Below are 18748 nucleotides of genomic sequence, written 5' to 3' on the forward strand. Positions count from 1 at the left end.
GGCGGAGGTCTAGCTAAAACTGTCAATCCAATACACTCAAACTTAAATTTACCACAATTACTTTGCCCTTTTTTTCTATTGCTCACCAAACAGTCTGCATTCGTAACACATACAGTCAAAAGTCATTCAAACTTTAAACAATATTGCGAAACAGTTAAGGAAAAGAAAGACTTGAGAAACTGTTAATTTTTATTCCAGCCTTCCTAAATAGAAATACTTGATGCAAAACAAACAATAAACTTGTAGATAAAAGTGTAATGTAGAACTTTTCCAGTAGAATTAACTCTTAATTGTAATCTCATCTGTTCCTTTCTTTTTTTCCAAAATGTACTAAATGTTTACACAATGTGTTTATGTGTACTACTTGTCAGTGAAATAAAACTTTCAGAACCAAGACATCTTTGTTTTTTTATTCTGTGTTTATAATGAGTTTCCTGCTTTGGAAAGACCAGGATTACCAGAAAATAGCTACATAAGATTAAAATCGGTTTTGTGGTGCATTCATTTTTCAAGAGATGGAGTCCTTAGAAATAAATTACAAGTATCTTACCTCATGGTTTTTTTTATTCCAATCTGCAAAATGTTTTCAAGAATGTGATTCTTCTGAAGTGTAGACAACAGAATATCCACAGGAGAGTGTACACGAGGTGCCCATTGAGGTGTGTCTGGGGGGTGGTGCTCACTGGGGGTGTGGTGCTCACTGAAGTGTGGCAGTTGGCAGAATAGTGTTCAAGGTGCTACTCATGCTACATTTTGAAGCCTGTGTCTTGTGTTTGCTGACTTTGATAAACTGAAGCCAGTCCTTGTGTTCTTTAAGCACACCACCTCAAAGATAATTTCAGAAAAGGGAACAATGGAGCAACTATGGGTCCATAAGGCAGTGTGTTCTAGATACTCCCTCCTGTTCGATGGATTGGCTAATTCATTGCAAGTGTGTTTCCTTTCTGTCCATGATCTATCAGCACAACATTGACGCTACATCCTGACCATCCCAGTCACAGATATGCAGCCAAACACCTCTGCACTGGTGAGTTAAAACAATTGCAAAAGGCAAATACCAAAACAGCTTTTTGCTCCACTTTCTAACCCCACTTGCTCACTCACTTTACTGCATAGACTGGATCAAACCTTCGCGCTGATCCTTTAGTCTGTGGTTAGCTTGATTCAAGAACCTGTCAACTTTACTGGGTAGAACCATGGTAGAACCAAGATGTCGTTTATTTGTTTAGACCAGATGAAACCAATCTTGATCAATATCAATAAGCTGGCAACAGCCAATCTCTTATACAAACATTGGTTAAACCTACATTTATGATTATTGCACAAATCAAGAAATTGTGATACAATAACTAGACCAATTGTACATGTAGTCATTGTGATATCAGCACTTAGCTTGGTAGGATTCGAACCCACAACCCTGTCATTGCAAGTTCTTGGACCACGAAACAAGATGTCCTCGGACAGCCTTTATTAGGCCTTGACCATTCAGCTGCCGGATAACCCACCCCCCAATAATAAAGACTTGTACACATCAATAAATAGAGTCAGCGAAGTATAATTTATTACAGCATCTCTTATCCAGCAAGACAGGACTTATTTTTAACAGATCTGGCACAGTTTAAACGTCAAAACACATCAAGTTATAGTGTTATTTGGAGAAACTTGGAGCCTGGTGTAAAATACAGAGTCCATAAACTTGGAGTGCGCCTTTGCAATGACTGCTCTTTTGACAGCGACTCGCGCTAAAAAATCCTGTAACACTACAGCGCAAATTCCTGTGGAATTTTAACAGCACAGCCACCCCATGTACATTTTATGCATTTTTTCTAGGTAAGCTTATTACCTAGTACCGTATAGATTGCGACCTGGGTCGTGGCCTTGCACTGGACTCAAGCTCTGTGTTTCTGATCAGCAGAGTGTGGAGTTCGAATCCCATTCATGACACTTATCTCCATAAGTAGTACACTTAATTTACCATTATTGCATGCTTCGTCTTTCGGAAAGGATGTATAGCTTTAGGTCCCATTTGTTGTAGGGCCATCAATAAGAGAAGGGATTTGCTAGAGTGGGATGTGAACTAATGAGCTGTTTTGCAGTCTCCCTTTTTTGTATCGACTCTCAATCAATATCAACGTTTTATCAAAAAATTTGAAAACAAATTGTGTGTTCCTTTAACTTGTTTATTTTGTTGCCGCTTTTCAAAAAGTGTTAATGATCAGAGGTCATTACATGTAGACAGCTAGAGATACAACAATTAATCTCAGCATTCTCTGTACTCTATTTCTAAAGGAGAGTGAATTGGGGGTAAATAAAACTGTAGGTTTACCATAAGTTGGGAGAGGTACCTCTTTGGCTCAAAACTATAGGGTTGTTAGTGCAGTTTGTAAGGATTTCATCAAATTGTATGTACATATTTTGGAGCTTCTGGTAAATGGAGTTTATTGGTCAAGAGTGGTCTCCAAAGTAATTGTTGGCAAAAAAACCACCATTCAGTTTCTACAAAAAACATACTTTTGATTTTGATTCATTAAATAATAAAATTAATGTTTTTTTTACTTAACAACCTTTTGGTTATTCCGAGTATGAAATTTCAATTAAGGACCTTAAAGCACAGCTGACGACTTGATACTGTACTAATACTATGATAATTAAAAATGACAAAATCTCTGCCATGCTGTTAACCAATTACTCAACAATTTTTATATTATTCAACATTTGTCATTTATAACTTATATCAACACATATCAAGCAATTATCAATTGTTACAAATCTTTCAAGAAAAATATACAAAATCATATTATAGGAGTACACCATCAATTTTGAAGAGGACAACAAATACTGTAAATCAAAAAATCCGCGACCATAATAACAAATAAATCAACTAGTTTCATTTGCCCTGACAAATAAACCAATATCTTGAGTTATAGAACTACTGGAACACAAACTATATGTGTTTGAAGTTTATTTTAGGTATATGTAGTTCACTTAAAGGGAGATATACCTTAGGTAAATACTCCAGAGACGAGCAGAGTATACTGTTTGAAATGTCGAGACCACACCGGCTCTTTTCAGAGCAAACACTCCCTCAAAAGAGATACTATACATGGTTGTACTTGCAAGTTTACTATTTGTACTTGCAAGTTTACTATTTAGTATTTATAGTTACTTGAAGCACTTCAGCTGGTGACAATGTTTATCGTTTTAGAGAGAGACAACTGAGAACTGTTCCTGCATGAAATACTTCTCAGTTTCTATATTCCAATTACGGATTATTCTTCCTGTTTGAGGACAAAACTGCTCCAGATTATGGGCTATCACCTTTTGAAATTATTTCACAGGTTAGTTTCATTGTATATTACATTTATACACGATTAAAATAAATTGAACTGTTGCCAAAACCAAAGGTACACTTTGCCTTTAAATGTTCCTGTTAAGTTCCAGGGGTATCATTGTCACTTCTTCTTCCTTCAAAGTTATTTTACGCAAGTTTCTTTAATATGTACACAAGTTTCAATACAGTTAAGGCCATGTGCAACTCTCACCAACCAGGAAAAAGGTTAGGATTACAATGTTACATTTGCGATACAAGTTGTAAACTAGTTACATTTCCTGGCAATAAATGAACAAAAGCCAAAACCTCAGGCAGAGGTCAAGAAAAAGTTAAAGGCCAACAGGATTGGTAAACTTGATAGATCAATGTTCTAGCTTAATGTCACTCAACACCTACATAGACACACATTATCTCTGATAATCTTGGCTCAATTTGTTATCAGAGTCAGGGGACAAATTTTGAAAAACCATGCAGTTTTAAGCTCTCAAATACATTGTTTTTAACTTCGGTTATTATGACAGAAACTAAAGTTTGAATCTTCAAGTTAAATTTTCTACATCTTGACAGCGTTTCAGACATAAATATTTCTATGGGAGACTGGTGCTGACATGAACTTAATTTTCAGTGAGCTTTCAGTCTAGTTTGAGTTTTTATCATTTTTGTACAAATACCAATTCTATGTTAGACCTTTAATTTCTAGAGTTATTTTGCCACTTTCTTTTCCAACTTCTAACTTAAAATTGCTCGGTTGTGCATCTTTGATGGTATTGCTTTGATACCATGCCTGTTGGTAGAAGAGGGATTTGGTGTTGAACAAAGAAACATTGACTCGGAAGAACACCAGCATAAGGCTAGGTAGCTGTCGGTAGAGCGCCGGCATGCTTAACCAAGGGATCATTGGTTCAAATCCCGCTCTATTCATTTTCTTTGAGAAAAATGGAAACTCTGGTCTTCACTTTAAACTTCTGTAGGAAATATTCAGGAAGATCTTTCTATTTTTTAAAGGGAACAATCTAAAGAAGAATATAAAGCCAATAAACATCTAAGTGTGTTGTAAATAAATAGTACCGCAGGAAGGTGGTGGGATGATCAATGCATGGAATTTGGCTAACAGTCAAAATATGTCACGAGAAAGATATTTGGCTTTAAGGCAAAACAAAAAAAGTAATGTCAAAGAACAAAGTCTAGTGGCCCTACAGCCAAGAATCTTTTTCATATCTTTCTGGCATACTCTGACTGTTTGCCAAGTTCCATGCTTATATCATCAAAGGCAGTTTATTAAAGCCACTATTCCCCCAACCTGCCCTAAGAAAACAACATAATTGCAAAACAAAATAAACAAGTTGCATGGTCTTTCAGTGAGCTTTGTTAACTTTAGTTACATATATATTTATTTAATCACGACTCCTGGTTTTTTTTACAACATTTTGATAATGGTTCCATTGTTTCGCATATTTTGAATTTTACAGGAAATTCTGCATTATCCTTTAAGGTGTTATACAGGGTTAGTAGAGTTGACAAAGTAGCCGCAGATAGTGTTCATATTTTGTGTGATCAGCCACATTTATATATAAAACAAAAACAACAAACCTTAATTTGTTGTGAGCAAGGAGAAAATAGAGAAAAACCATGCACAGTTTTCAGCATGTCAACACAATGATCTTAATTTTGGTTGTAACAACCCAAATCAGCTGATGTGTTTTTGTAAGTTTTTGAAATACAGTTTTTCTCAAATATGACTTCATTTCAGAGGGAAGTATTCCACCAAAATAGTTCAAATATAAACTTCATAACCATTAAGCCTACAGACTACAATTAAACAACAGTTTGTATCCTTACACCAATCCTGTAGAACACCTTTAAAACATTGACAATGTATAAAACTCTTAACCACTCAAGAAAAATATTTCCAAAGCCACTGTCACAGAATGATAAGCAATTCAACACCATAGAATTCAGATACTTTTTCTTTGTTTTTGTTGCGCTGTTGCATTTTCAGAGGAAATATACAGAATGCATTTACACTTGCTAAAAAACTTTTGAATGCACAAAAGTCTTCATTTATTACAGAGTACGATTGTTTAAATTTTAGACAAATGAGTTGAATATATGCTTTGTACACTGTCTTTTGGAGAAATCTCCTTCTATAGTCAATATCATTCTAAGTTTTCGTTTCGGTTTATTCGTGGTTTTTTCCTCAAAGACCAAAGAGTTGTTCCTCAGCAATTCAAGATGGCTGCCAGATTAAAAAAAACAACTACAAAACCTCAACACTTCTCAAATCATTTAAACCCTATTACTCCTAGAGTTTCATATATACAAAAAAAACAACCACAACCAACCTCTAAATTACTTCCTCGTAATTATTTTTCCCTAACACGGTCAAGTAACACCACAAAACAGAATTAAGCAGAAAATAAATTATGTTATACATGTAGAACAATTTTGTACTTCAACTGTCTGTCTTCTAAAGTAAAGCTCATTTTTAAATTAACATCACAACCATTCCATAACAATATAAATCTTATCCTTTTAGTTGTATATACAAGTAAATTCAAATTTAAATGGTTCAATACCAAAGTCTGTACCACATTGTTTAATGTAAACTTTACATATGGCGATATAAATTAAGTTGTTAGGTTTGAAAGTTAAGCTACGGCGATTTTCAGTACCTTCTTATGGAACATTTCAAACTGCAAGTGGTGAGATTTTTTCTCTCAAATGAACTTTTTTTCCCAGTCATTTTGGCAAAAGTTCTGACTTCATATCTCACGGTGGTATAGGAGATACGAGATGAGTGACTGGGGTAGAGGAAGCTGGACTATTTTCTCCCTCAAGTAGTTTGGACCTGACGGCAGCGGAGCTGCAGCCTTCTTTCTCTGTTTTCCCAGACGCTTCTTACGCTTCAGGTGATCAAAGATCATGTCATCAGACACCCCGCTGGAGGATGTTTGAGAGCTGTCGCTAGAGTTACCACTCTCCTCTCCGCGTGCGTGATGGTCGCGGCTTCGGAGAGGGTAAGAGTGTCGCATCTGGGAGGGTCTGCTATCGACAGGAGGCGGGCTTCGGGACCGCCTCCAGGTGTCCTCCATTACGGACTTTGCATTGCTGGCGTCTCCATTGTCGTGTTCGGGTGGGGTATGTATCATTGGAGAAATGTTACCTTGCTGTTTTGCCAGACCATTATCCGGTGTTGACTTCCTCACTTCCTCTTGCGCCGTTTTATTTTTCATCTCCTTTTGGGATGATGGCGGAGCCGGCGATGAGTGAGGGTCTTTGTCAAAGTCTGCCAATTCATTCATCGAGTACAAAGGATCATCAGCGCAAGCACCCTGTATCTCTTCCATCGACTCACACTCGCTCTGTCCATCGTTGACTCGCTTTCTGTCCTGCGGGGGCCCGTTGTCATATGCCCGCTTTAGACTTCGGGCAAATTCAAAAGCTTCGCTTAGACATTCCTCCATAGTGGTCTTCCGCTGCTCATCAGGCTGCGGCGTTGGGGATTCCCGCTCTTGCGGGTTGTCCTCGACGTTACTCTCCGGTGGGTGGTGACTGAACTCCACCACATACCTACCTGGACGAGACGTGGACGGCGAGTAGCCGGGACCTCTCTGGTGTCTCTGTCGACCGTTATGGCTTCCGCGTCTCCCATTTTTCTCCTTCGCTTTGGAATCTCCGTCACCACTTCCATGTCTTTCTCCTCTCTCAGAATCGTCTGTCTCAAAGTCCTGTTTCTTCCAGTCTTCGCCCTCTTCTTCCTTCTGCTCCTCCTCTTTATCTTCCTCTTCTTCCTCCTCTAAGATCTCATCGCTATCGTAGTCGTAGTCGCTCATCAGCTCTCCAGCGAGTTCCAGCATGTTGCTGACATTGCGTATCATGATGCAGTTCGGCATGCGACGTGGTGGAGGCTTACGCGGCTGCCGTTTACCGCTCTGAGTTGGAGGGTGCTCCACGTTGACAATGTCCCGGATGATTTTGCGGATTTTGATGCGAGAGAGGTCTTGTAGAGATTTTGAGTTGACTTCAGCTGTGTGCAGGAAAAGAAAAGAAAAAAAGATGTAAAAAATAAAGAGTAGAAATCCAAATCCAAAGCCAAATCAGTTTACAAGTGCAGTCCTCAGTCCAACACTAAATACCCAAATTGTTGAACTATGATTATGGTGGTATGTCTTATCCCATCAAATATGTTCTCCACTGCAAACCATCTGAATCCAACAAAACATTCAATTCAATTTAGTTCGCTTCAATGTCTATTGTCCAAAAAATGGAAATTTGCTTTGTCAAACATGCTAATAACATCAAAAAATATGTTGCTAAAGTAAAACCATATTTACACTATGAAACTTAAAACTGTATTTACACAAGGGCATATCCAAAAATTTACTTTATAAAAGACAACAAGAAAGAACAAGAGAAAAAGTTACTGGCTGCCGTTAAAAATATGAATAGCCACACTTGGATGTGGATAGGGTGCTTAGGGCAACATTTCTAAAATCCTGCAAAAAATTTCAGACAAAAAAGAAAAACTCACGTAGTTCCACAGTTGAGAAGCTTTGTCCCTCTGTCATAGATGGGAGAATGAGGGGAGCAAACGACACTGGCAGAATATTCTTGCTATCCCATTGGCTCTGACCGATGCGTGTGATCTGCTTTAGCTGTTGGCAGAAAAGAAGAAGAATTTTTGTTTTTCATTGGTATAAATTTTCATCTGTGCAGCTGTTTTAAGCATGGCCAGTAACACGTACTTTGAATGCATATGTCAAGTTATAAACTACAAGGGAGACTGATGAGTTGGGGTTGAACAAAGAAAAATTTACTAGAGCGAGATTTGAATCAACAACCGTGGGGTTACCGTGCCTGCGCTATACCAACTGAGCTATCTGGCCCCGTGTTGGCGGTTTTCCTATTTAGTCAATATCTTTAATCAAGGTGCCAGTTGTCAGTCTTGGTCCAAAAAAGGAACTGATAGATGTTAGTTTTGCATCGAGATGAAGTATATAAATTTGTTTTAACCCTCACACCAATATATATTAAGCTATGTATTCTCAGTACATTTCCCCCCGAGTTCTGTAAAAAAAACACGCAGGCAAATTACTTGGGTGGGATTCGAACCCAAAACCTTGCTAGAAATGGATCATCAACCGCAAAAAAAACGCAATTCAATATAAGCAGGTTATCAACTTTGATTATGATTTGGTTGCAGATTTACCTGATCTTCGAGCGGCATGACTAGTACCCCGCCCACCTTCAGGAGATTCTTCATGTAGTTTTCATGCTCAGCTGGGCAGGCAGCACCACAGTAAACCCTGTCATAGGTACGGCACCCAGAACACAGCAGTAGACCATTACCTGCAAAGTGAATGTCAACAGCTCAAAGGAATAACCACTAACAAATGGAAACCATATTCTTTGGATTTTAACAAGAGTTATTATTCATTTTATCATTCATTTATTAATGATGAAATGCCTTAGAGTCTGAGTTCAAGTCCCGGTCTTGACACTTCAACCAAAGTCCCGGTCTTGACACTTCAACCACTCAGCCTATCGTGGTATTTTGTGCATAGTAGAGGCTTCTGTATTATGCGCTATATAAATGTCTTGTATTCAAACCTGATGGTCATGCCCAGTATCAACTTGAAACAAAAATAAACTCAGCCATGCAAATACCAAGTTTTAAACTTTCCTCACCTTGCACAAACTTGGGTTCACAGAGTTCATACTGATCAAAGGAAGAGGACTCCTTGATAAAGTTGTCTAGTCTACCCTTGGCAAACTCAATCACATCTAAATGGATCTCCAAACCATGATTAATACCATGTGCCCCTTTAAAAACAAAACCAGAAAAAACACCCGATTAAAACAAGCCCCTTTATCAACAACAAGAAAATATAACTTTAAAAACTGCATTCATAAAGCGCTTTAACACTATTTCAAAGCCCTGTACAGTCAAAAACACATCACACAATACAAACATAAGCAGGAATAGCGCATTGATTAAGAAAAAAAAGTGAAATAAAGAAGCAAGTGGAGTAAAAAATTACATTAAAACATAAAATAAAGCACAAACAATTGCGTCAAGCGGACCAACAGGAAATCCACCTCAATTCCGATATTAAAAGAGAAATACGAAAAATTGATAGGACTTTATGAAGAGCATTGACCGACTTTCACTTTCATACGAGCAAGATTTATAGAAATCAGAAATAACAACACTCACCTAAGACTAGTCCAACCATTGTACTAAGGTAGCCTGTACCACTGCCAATGTTTAGAAAGGACAAGTTAGGCTCCAGTTTCAATGCTTCCATTACCTCAGAGTAGATGCATGGAGCTGAGAGATGTATGTTCCCATGTTTCCAGGCTAGGTCCTGAAACAAAATACAGGGCAAGCACTGATCAGTGACCAAACATTAAAGGGTGACGGTCATCATGATCATGTACATTGAATTATTTAAACTCTAACCCAGTGATAACCCTGTTAATACTGCATGCTTGCATGCTGGCTGTCACATCACAATGTGATAATAATGATGTCCTTTGTGACGTCCAGTATGCACGTTTATTGTGACTGTGTTTCTGTTTGCATGGGTTTCCCCCATTTGGATGTTTTCCTCACACATCTAAACCGATAATTTCTTCATCATGTCCTATTTATCCTGTTATCAGGTTATGGGCTTGCCATGTTGGATGTGTAATTACAAAAAAAGTTTAAGAAATGAAAGGAAAAACAGATTAAAAATAGGCAAGTATGGAGTTCTAGCATGTCATGGCCGATTGTCGACAATGGTTTATGGCCCAGTCATGTGAACAAAAAGGACCTTTGATAAAACTCTCTTATTAGAGAAAATAAACTCAAGTGTGCGAATGTTTGTTGTCTTCATAGTCATAGATTAATCTTGACATCAATGTTTCCCTGTAAGCCTTTTGGTCTTGGAAGTGTCGGGGAAAAACCAAAATGGTAAAAGTTCCCAACTCAAAATTTGGGTGAATCAAAGTTGTGCACAAACCTTGTAAGCGTTGTCTTTATATCCATCTAAGTAGTAGTTGATGCGATCAACAGCTCGGAAGACTTTCTCCACCTGCTCTGTCTTGATGTAATCGGCTTCTCGGAGATTGTCAACGAGATGATTGTTGTCTTCCCCGGCGCTCACTGCTCCACCCATTGTGATGAGGGATCGGGGTTCAAGCGCTGGGTAAAGACTGCCATTGGGTTAAGATATTAGAACAAAGTCAACCAATAGTCTGTTCACATTACAGTGAAATACACACGAGTTTTGAAGAGATATTTTATGTTTTTATTAAGTGTTGGACTTTAATTTCATTTTTAAATATTGCTCTTGTCGAAGAATTGGTACTGGTAACTACTGTAGACGGAACTCTTGCGCACTCATACCGAAAGGAACTTAAAATGGAGTGTAGTAGCGAGTTGTGTTATCAAGACCACTACAACTTTAAGTATAGACCCCAGCCCAACTATGTTATAAGCATAGAGAGGTAGATACCTCCGTGGGAAAAGTTTCCGTATGGCGCCACCACTTTTTCATTCGAAATAAAATAATATAGTATCTAATTTACCTGATTGATATATCCCTTTTTTTAAAAATGAGTGAAAAAGTGGTGGCGCCATACGGAAAGTTATCCCCTCCGTGTATAAAGCAGGGCCACTTGTGTAGTTTGTGGACTAGGCAGAGAAGTGTCAGGTGATGCAACCTGCAATTATGTTTCCCCATGGAGGTCGGAAAAGTTTCCGTATGGCGCCACCGCTTTTTCATTCGAAATAAAATAATATAGTATCTAATTTACCTGATTGATATATCCCCTTTTGTAAAAATTAGTGAAAAAGTGATGGCGCCATACGGAAAGTTATCCTGGAGGTCTATTTCTACCTCCATGGTTTCCCGTACAAAAACACATACAATCTATAATCCAATGAATGTCTGTCTGACTGTGAATCACACAGACCATGGAGGAAGGAATGCACAGACTGAGTGATGCAGTTCCGATCCCCATAATTACATTTCCAACAATTATCATGTCATTACAATCATCAAATTTCTTTCCCCCCCCCCTCCGCTCTCCCCCTCCTCCGCTCTCCCCCTCCCCCCCTCCATGAATGTTTCCCTGGTTTTAACTAAACCGAACTAACAAACAAACCCATACTCCTGTGTCATTACGTGGTATGCTACACAGACTGGGATGGGGAAATAAAAATAACCAAAAGCCAAAACAAGCCAACAAATCAACTTTGTTTACATCCAACAAAATACATTTAAATTACATTAAACTAAACCGCGAATGCAAAATACAAACAACAGCTAAAATCTACAATACCTACACTTTCCCCCTACGAGCTTCTTCGGAAAGGCAGAGCCCGATTTTGGAGAAAACGGACAAATTCGTAGCTCTATCCTTGTAGAAAATTGACGTACTGCGACATTTTTACTGTACAGATGACCCTGGGTATGACGTCATTCAAAACAAACCTGTCTGAGACATTTTCTCATCCGGGTACTCAGGTTGTTTATGTTTTTCAATTATTATGCAAATTACAATAAATGGCAGACAAAAAATATAGTAAGGGCGCCCCCAATAGTTGTTCAAAAGTAATGCCGCATGTGCACAAAATAACTTTCTTTCAAAAATCAACAACAAATTGCATTGGGAAGCATTTGTCGTCCGTGAAATTGAAACAGAAAGTGTGAAAAGGTAAGGAAAAGCTAAAAAGCAAAAACAAAAAAACAGAAGAGTTGTTTTATAATGAATAAGGACACTAATTATGGCACCAATGTGCATCAAGGGGAAACTTTTAAAAGATATTTTCTGAATTAAGTTTTGATAAACAATAAATAACATTTTGCATAAATTTTGTACTAGTTCATTTGTTGTTGGACGGAGGTTCCGTTCTGCCACCCCTTGCTACACATCTTATAATTAGTGGCTCCTTTCTCCATTCTATATTGTGTTTCTGAGCTTATGTTGTCAGAACGTAGCCGGTAAAATGCACTTTTCCTTTTTGCATGTTAGGCCTACGCACTATTTTATATTTTGTCAACTTTATTTTCAGAAGCCAATTTGACATTGAACCAAACTTTTAAAAATGACCTTGAATATTCAATCATGGATGGGCCTAGCTAAGACATGTTGGACCCAGTACCTGGGGCGCTGTTACTCCTAGAACTATTTCGGTATCGTCTCCCGTCCGGGAGACGATAGCGGACGGACGGGGGGAGACGATAGCGGACGAAACCGAAATAGTTCTAGGAGTAGGGCGCTGTAGTAGTACTTTTTTTCCAAAATTTGTCATTATCGGTTGTACAAAGTACGACCAGTACGATCGATAATGACAAATTTCTAAGAAAAGGAGTACAGAGCCCTACTCAATCTCAGGGTCTAGGCCTAGCCTTAGCTAGGATTTTTGTTGTTGACAAACTATTTTATTTATTATTTTTATTTAATTGTTTTAAAACATATTTCCGCAGATTTGTGTTTATAAAAGTTCATATCAGTATGTTTACAATACATAACAGAATCATATTCAGTGATTAAGTTAGTTTTTCTGAAAGTCCTTTGGCTTCCTAACCAAACTTGAAATGAAAATGAATGGAGGAAAGTTGTAGAATAAAGAGCTTTTCAGATGTTCTTTTAACTTTATTGTTTTCAAACGATCCAGCCATACCTACTCAAAATGAATACATTATTTTATAGCTTTTAAGAAAAGTTGTTTGAAAAAGAAAATAATTGAGTCTTCCTCAGACTTGACACATCATTCTTGTAAGGGCAAGGCAGTTTTTTCCCAGTAGTAAAGGGCACAGCTCTATGAGGGGAGTGTAATGTTGTATTGGAACAATTCAAGGGGCACCAGGACAATGATATATTATGCCTGCCCATTTATTTTTTAGCTGGGAAAAATATAGCACTGTAATTAAAGGAACACGTTGCCTTGGATCGGACGAGTGGGTCAAAACAAAAGCGTTTGTAACCGTTTTTTATAAAATGCATATGGTTGGAAAGATGTTATAAAAGTAGAATACAATGATCCACACAAGTTTGCCTCGAAATTGCGTGGTTTTCCTTCTACTGTGCGAACTAACATGGTCGGCCATTTATGGGAGTCAAAATTTTGACCCCCATAAATGGCCGACGTGTTAGTCGACGAGGTAAAAGGAAAACCACCCAATTTCGAGGCATGTTTGTGTGGATCATTGTATTCTACTTTTACAACATCTTTCTACCCATATGCATTTTATAAAAAACGGTTACAAACGCTTTTCAAAGACCAACTCGACCGATCCAAGGCAACGTGTTCCTTTAATTGTAGGCCTATATATACATGGGGCCTGGTAAATGAAATAGACATTCGTTGCAAATTTAAAGATTGCCAAATCGTAAGAAAAACCATGTCCCATAAATTTATAGTTGAACACTAATTTTGAAATTGGAATATCTAAAGGGGAAAAACTTGAAGTGAAGGTTGTTTAAATTCTGATGAGGAAAATATTTACCTTTCTATTTTACAAAATGAAATTAAATTTGTTGTACTAAATTGGTCTGGCTCGCACTCCAATTTTTCAGTTTTTATTTGTCTCATTGATTACACAATCAAACGTTGCATATTTTTCACGAACATGGGCCCCCCCATCTCAAACATAATAAGTGAATAACAAATCTACAGAAAGTAAAATTATGATCATTGCTCGTGAAGCAAGACTTATCTGAAATGTGATCTTCAGAAGGTCCCTTAAAGGCAGTGGACACTACTGGTAATTGTCAAAGACTAGCCTTCACAGTTGGTGTATCTCAACATATGCATAAAATAACAAACCTGTGAAAATTTGAGCTCAATCGGTCATCGAACTTGCAAGATAATCATGAAAGGAAAAAACACCCTTGTCACACGAAGTTGTGTGCGTTTAGATGGTTGATTTCGAGACCTCAAGTTCTAAACCTGAGGTCTCAAAATCAAATTCATGGAAAATTTCTTCTTTCTCGAAAACCATGGCACTTCAGAGGGAGCCGTTTCTCACAATGTTTTATACCACCAACCTCTCCCCATTACTTGTCACCAAGAAAGGTTTTATGCTTAAATAAATATTTTGAGTAATTACCAATAGTGTCCACTGCCTTTAATTGTTATTTTATCTATGATTGAAGAGCACTTGTGCTTCTCTAACAGTGGTCTGCTGGCCGCCAAATGCCAATGAAAAACCTGAGAACCTCCCAAAATTCTCTCCAAGGTGTCTGGCACGCTAGCTCAGTGTTGAAAAGCATCAACATTTTTGATATTATGGACAAGTGAAAAAGCTGACAGACTCGTGGAAAAACAACTACTGGCTTATCACTTTAAAAGTAAAAAAAGGAGGTTTATAAAAAATGAAAAAAAATGAAAAAGCTGCAACCTGCCTCTGACATCATGACCTGTATCCCAATTGAGCTATTTACTTTTCATTATTCATGAAAAAAAGTTATGGCATCAGCAAACATAATCATTAATTAGGGCCCATATTTTTTAGACAAATTTCTAAACATGAAGTTGTTATCATTTTGGTGCAGTTAGGTTGATTGTTGTATTATATTTAATTCACTTAATTGAATCAGCGACGGAAAAAAAAAAGGATGTTCGTGTTCAAGTTTGTACACAAAATTTGATAAAATGGACCAGTCAAAAACCAAGTGGACCAGTTAAAATTCATGCCAAATGGTCCTTTTTGACATAGTACTAAAGAATTAAGGTCAAATTTGGTTATTTACCATATATTTGTATCGTCCAGCTAGTGCAGATTTAAAAAATGGGATTCTTTTATCTATTGTGTTTATTTATTTATACATAGTACAACTGTGTTAAATCCCATCAAACACAGCTGGTCATGTGGAGCTGCCATATTATAGAATCCAGATTATCACACATTGGTGTTTTCCATGTTATCAAAATCATCATCAAAGACAATATGTCAATGGTAAAATAAAAGATAAATAATTATTTGATACACTGTAGGCCTTAAAGGCCATGGACAAGTCACTGTTTAGTAATTTGTCAGATGGAGACCAGTATTCTCACTTGGTGTTCCCAACATAGGCCTACATAAAATAACAAATCCGTTAAAATTTGATGGGCTGAATTGGTCATTGAATGCAAGAAAATAATAAAAGAAAAACACTCATTGTTCCACAAACTTGTGTGCTTAATAAAACACAAATATTTGTGCAACAAGAGTGTTTTTCTTGAGACAGGCTTATTCTCAGATTCAAATTTGTGTGTGAACAATTACCCCTCTCTCTTAACTACGGAGGGAGTCATTTTTCACAATGTTTTATAATATCAAGCTCTTCAGTGCTCCCGGCATCAAGTATTTTTTTATGGTCATAGACTAATAAAATAAGTATGGAAAATTAATGAAACTGTTCTGTAGGACCCCCCCCCCCCCAAAAAAAAGGAGCAAGACTTGTATTAAAGGGTTGGGGGTTGGGGTGGGGTGGGGGGGGGGGGGGCTGTCCGTGCGTGTGTAAGTTACATGTGTGCAAGGCACTTGGTTGTAAAATGACCCTAAAGCACAAGTTACTAGGTTTAGTAACACTACTGTCTGACAGTACACAGGACAGTCAACAAACGTGCAATATAGACCAGAACGAAGACATCAGGTCAGGTCAGCATTGTAAATAACAAAATGACACATAAAGGAATTAAACAAAGGTAGCCTTAAATTTAATAATCTACATCATGATTCGAGACATTAAATATAGCGCATCTATGTGCAACAAAACATAAAACAATGGAATTAAATATAACAAAATATACAAAATGTATACATTCAATAATGAATTGGAACACACCAAATTTAACCTGGCATTTTATTAATTTAACTCCCTGTGCTAAAGTCCTTCGGGCCTGCTACATGTACCTGCACTCTTTATTTCGCATGGTCTGACATGAACGATCTAACATGAACAAATGTAAATTTACATGAATTAGCCTAGATAGGTAGCTACCTTCATCAACAATTAATTTCCTGTAAGGTTTTTTCCTACGAGCCATTGAACCCTTTCGGTACAGGAAAAAAAAAAAAAAGTTCACAGATTTACAAATAACTTACAGGGTTTACAGAAGGTAGTGGTGAAAAACTTCTCTTGAAATATTATTCCATGAAATGCTTTACTTTTTGAGAATACAGAAAAACAATATCAATTCTCTATCAAGAATTACAGATTTATTTTAAACACATGTCATGACACGGCGAAACGTGTGGAAACAAGGGTGGGTTTTCCTGTTATTTTCTCCAGACTCCGATGACTGCTTGAGCCTAAATTTTCACAGGTTTGTTATTTTATGTAGAAGTTGTGATACACGAAGTGTTGGCCTTGGAAAATACTGTTTACCAAAAGGGTCCAATGGCTTTAAAGGCAGTGGACACTATTGGTAATTACTCAAAATAATTATTAGCATCAAACCTTTCTTAGTGACGAGTAATGGGGAGAGGTTGATGGTATAAAACATTGTGGGAAGTGCCATGGTTTTTGAGAAAGAAGTAATTTTCCAGGAATTTGATTTCGAGACCTCAAGTTTAGAACTTGAGGTCTCGAAATCAACCATCTAAACGCACACAACTTCGTGTGACAAGGGTGTTTTTTTCTTTCATTATTATCTGGCAAGTTCGATGACCGAATGAGCTCAAATTTTCACAGGTTTGTTATTTTATGCATATGTTGAGATACACCAACTGTGAAGGCTAGTCTTTGACAATTACCAATAGTGTCCACTGCCTTTAATGCCGATAGCGTCTTGTATCCTACACCTATAAACATTTTTTACAGGAATTAAAGAACACCATACTTTTACTAATAATCTGAAGAGAATGCTATCATTATAGTCAAGTAAATCCTTGCGAAAGATTGAACTGTGAAACAAAAAATCAAAAACTTGGGGCATATTCTGGATATGTATAGTTTAGCAGAGACACGCTAAATTGAAAGTAGGGTCTCGCACTTAAACTTTACATAGTGCACTTCAATAACTCTTTCACAAAAGAAATATATTTTCTTAAATTAATCTCTTTTCTTGGAGCTTAATCCAGTTTCTGAAGGTGACGTGTCAGTGTAAAGTTTTTTTTCAATTTTTGTTTTTACTAATTAATTAGTGATCCTTTATTGGTTTTCTGGACCAACTATTTCTTGTTGTATACACGTTCTAGTTTTTTTAGGACTTTTATCTTTAAATTAGCTGTGCTACACACTACTAATCTGGTACTATGATCTTGTCCTTGAACTTTGACCTTTTTACCTTTCCAAGAGAGTGCTTTATAACTGATGCTTGGCATACTATCTGTTCCTTGTAACAGTTCTGCAGTTATTGGGGGGGGGGGGTTATTGTAGTTAGGTGGTTGGGTGGGGGTGGGGGTAGGCTAGCACTTTTCTAGCACATATGATTTGTGACTTTATAAAAAAAAACAGTCCTATATTTGTAACTGTACCAAGCCGCCCCCCCCCACCACCAAAATTACCCCCCCCCTCCTTCCATCCCACCAACCCCCGACCTCATCAACCCACCCCACCCCACCCCACCCCACCCCACCTCCCTCCACCCCCAGCTATTTAGAACTGGCAATTTTGTTTTATCTTGCATGGATCCAAGCAGTCACACACTGGGCAGTGATAGGTTACATGTAGTTAACATACGTAGCACTCCTGCTGATGAAATGTATGGAGTCTAATCATGGTCTATGTACATGCATGCCATAAAGCCCTACTGTGGTTTCAGTATGTGTACATGCATTTTTACATGGTCTTCATACAAATTGGCAAAGTTATTTTCAACAAGTGTGGTCAGTCCCCTCATTAACCTGTCCTAGCGTCAGCCTATAATGACAAACCCCCTGCCCCCGCCCCCTCCCCCATGCACACACTCACACTCTGGCTTCAATGCTTAGCAGATCCTATCATAGACTATAATGCCAGTGAACAAAGTGAGTTTGGTTAAAAAATGTACACACCAAAAATTTTTAGCTACTTTGAGATCGGTGTTATATAGCAAAAATTGCGCACGTGCAAAGCAAATGCATGCACGCGCGTGCGCGTGATGAATTGACTTACATGTACCCCAGATATAATTACATGTATCCTGAAAGCGCAGTTGTCATCACTACATAAAGTGTCCCAAAGTGCCCCAATAACAGAACTGTATATTTCTTCACATAAGTGTTCCACGTGAAGGCTCAAATCTTGTAGGCCATACACAGGCTATACAGTTTACTTGCATGCATTGAAACAGAGTTTTGTACAATGGTCATGATTTGATATTCTTTTTTTATTCAACACTTGCCTCTGTTTTTGTCAAGACAAAACTGTAGTAGGATTTGTGTTTTAACCAATACCTACTGTGGGCGGGGGGAAGCAGTTTTAAAATTTGCATACGCTACGCTGTGATAA

The 18748-nt window shown here is 37.7% G+C and overlaps 2 protein-coding genes across 6 annotated transcripts in view; one reads left to right on the forward strand and one right to left on the reverse strand.

Moving 5' to 3' along the window:
- The first annotated feature begins 487 nt into the window (after positions 1–487).
- LOC139952190 (lethal(3)malignant brain tumor-like protein 4) overlaps positions 488–18748 on the forward strand; it is a 51584-nt gene continuing 33323 nt past the window's right edge. For 2 of the 4 annotated variants that reach the window (XM_071951232.1, XM_071951237.1), the window contains exon 1: positions 488–1027. The gene's annotated coding sequence lies outside the window, so the exon portion shown is untranslated. Of the gene's footprint in view, positions 1028–11981; positions 12038–18748 lie in introns of those variants that run through there. The other 2 variants (XM_071951235.1, XM_071951234.1) reach the window with 2 other exon arrangements.
- Positions 1540–11804, reverse strand: LOC139952191 (uncharacterized). Of its 2 annotated transcripts, none has more exons than XM_071951239.1 (7): positions 11667–11804; positions 10339–10531; positions 9549–9699; positions 9020–9154; positions 8541–8680; positions 7863–7986; positions 1540–7358 (listed from the first exon to the last, which is right to left on the reverse strand). In XM_071951239.1, exons 2-7 carry the CDS (start codon positions 10492–10494, stop codon positions 6094–6096), a joined length of 1971 nt encoding a protein of 656 aa, XP_071807340.1. In that variant the 5' UTR covers positions 10495–10531; positions 11667–11804; the 3' UTR covers positions 1540–6093. The 2 variants fall into 2 exon arrangements, with proteins under 2 accessions (XP_071807340.1, XP_071807341.1); XM_071951240.1 differs by having other exon boundaries at positions 11663–11783.

Source organism: Asterias amurensis, chromosome 20 (genome assembly GCF_032118995.1).
Source record: "Asterias amurensis chromosome 20, ASM3211899v1".
NCBI classification, from domain to species: domain Eukaryota; kingdom Metazoa; phylum Echinodermata; class Asteroidea; order Forcipulatida; family Asteriidae; genus Asterias; species Asterias amurensis.

Coding starts and splice junctions, on each gene's coding strand:
- LOC139952191 (XM_071951239.1), bottom strand. CDS start 10,494: ATGGGTGGAGCAGTGAGCGCCGGGGAAGACAACAATCATCTCGTTGAC. Junction 8,681..9,019: donor TGAACCCAAGTTTGTGCAAG/GTGAGGAAAGTT, acceptor TTCACTTTGCAG/GTAATGGTCTACTGCTGTGT. Junction 7,987..8,540: donor TCATGCCGCTCGAAGATCAG/GTAAATCTGCAA, acceptor TTCTGCCAACAG/CTAAAGCAGATCACACGCAT.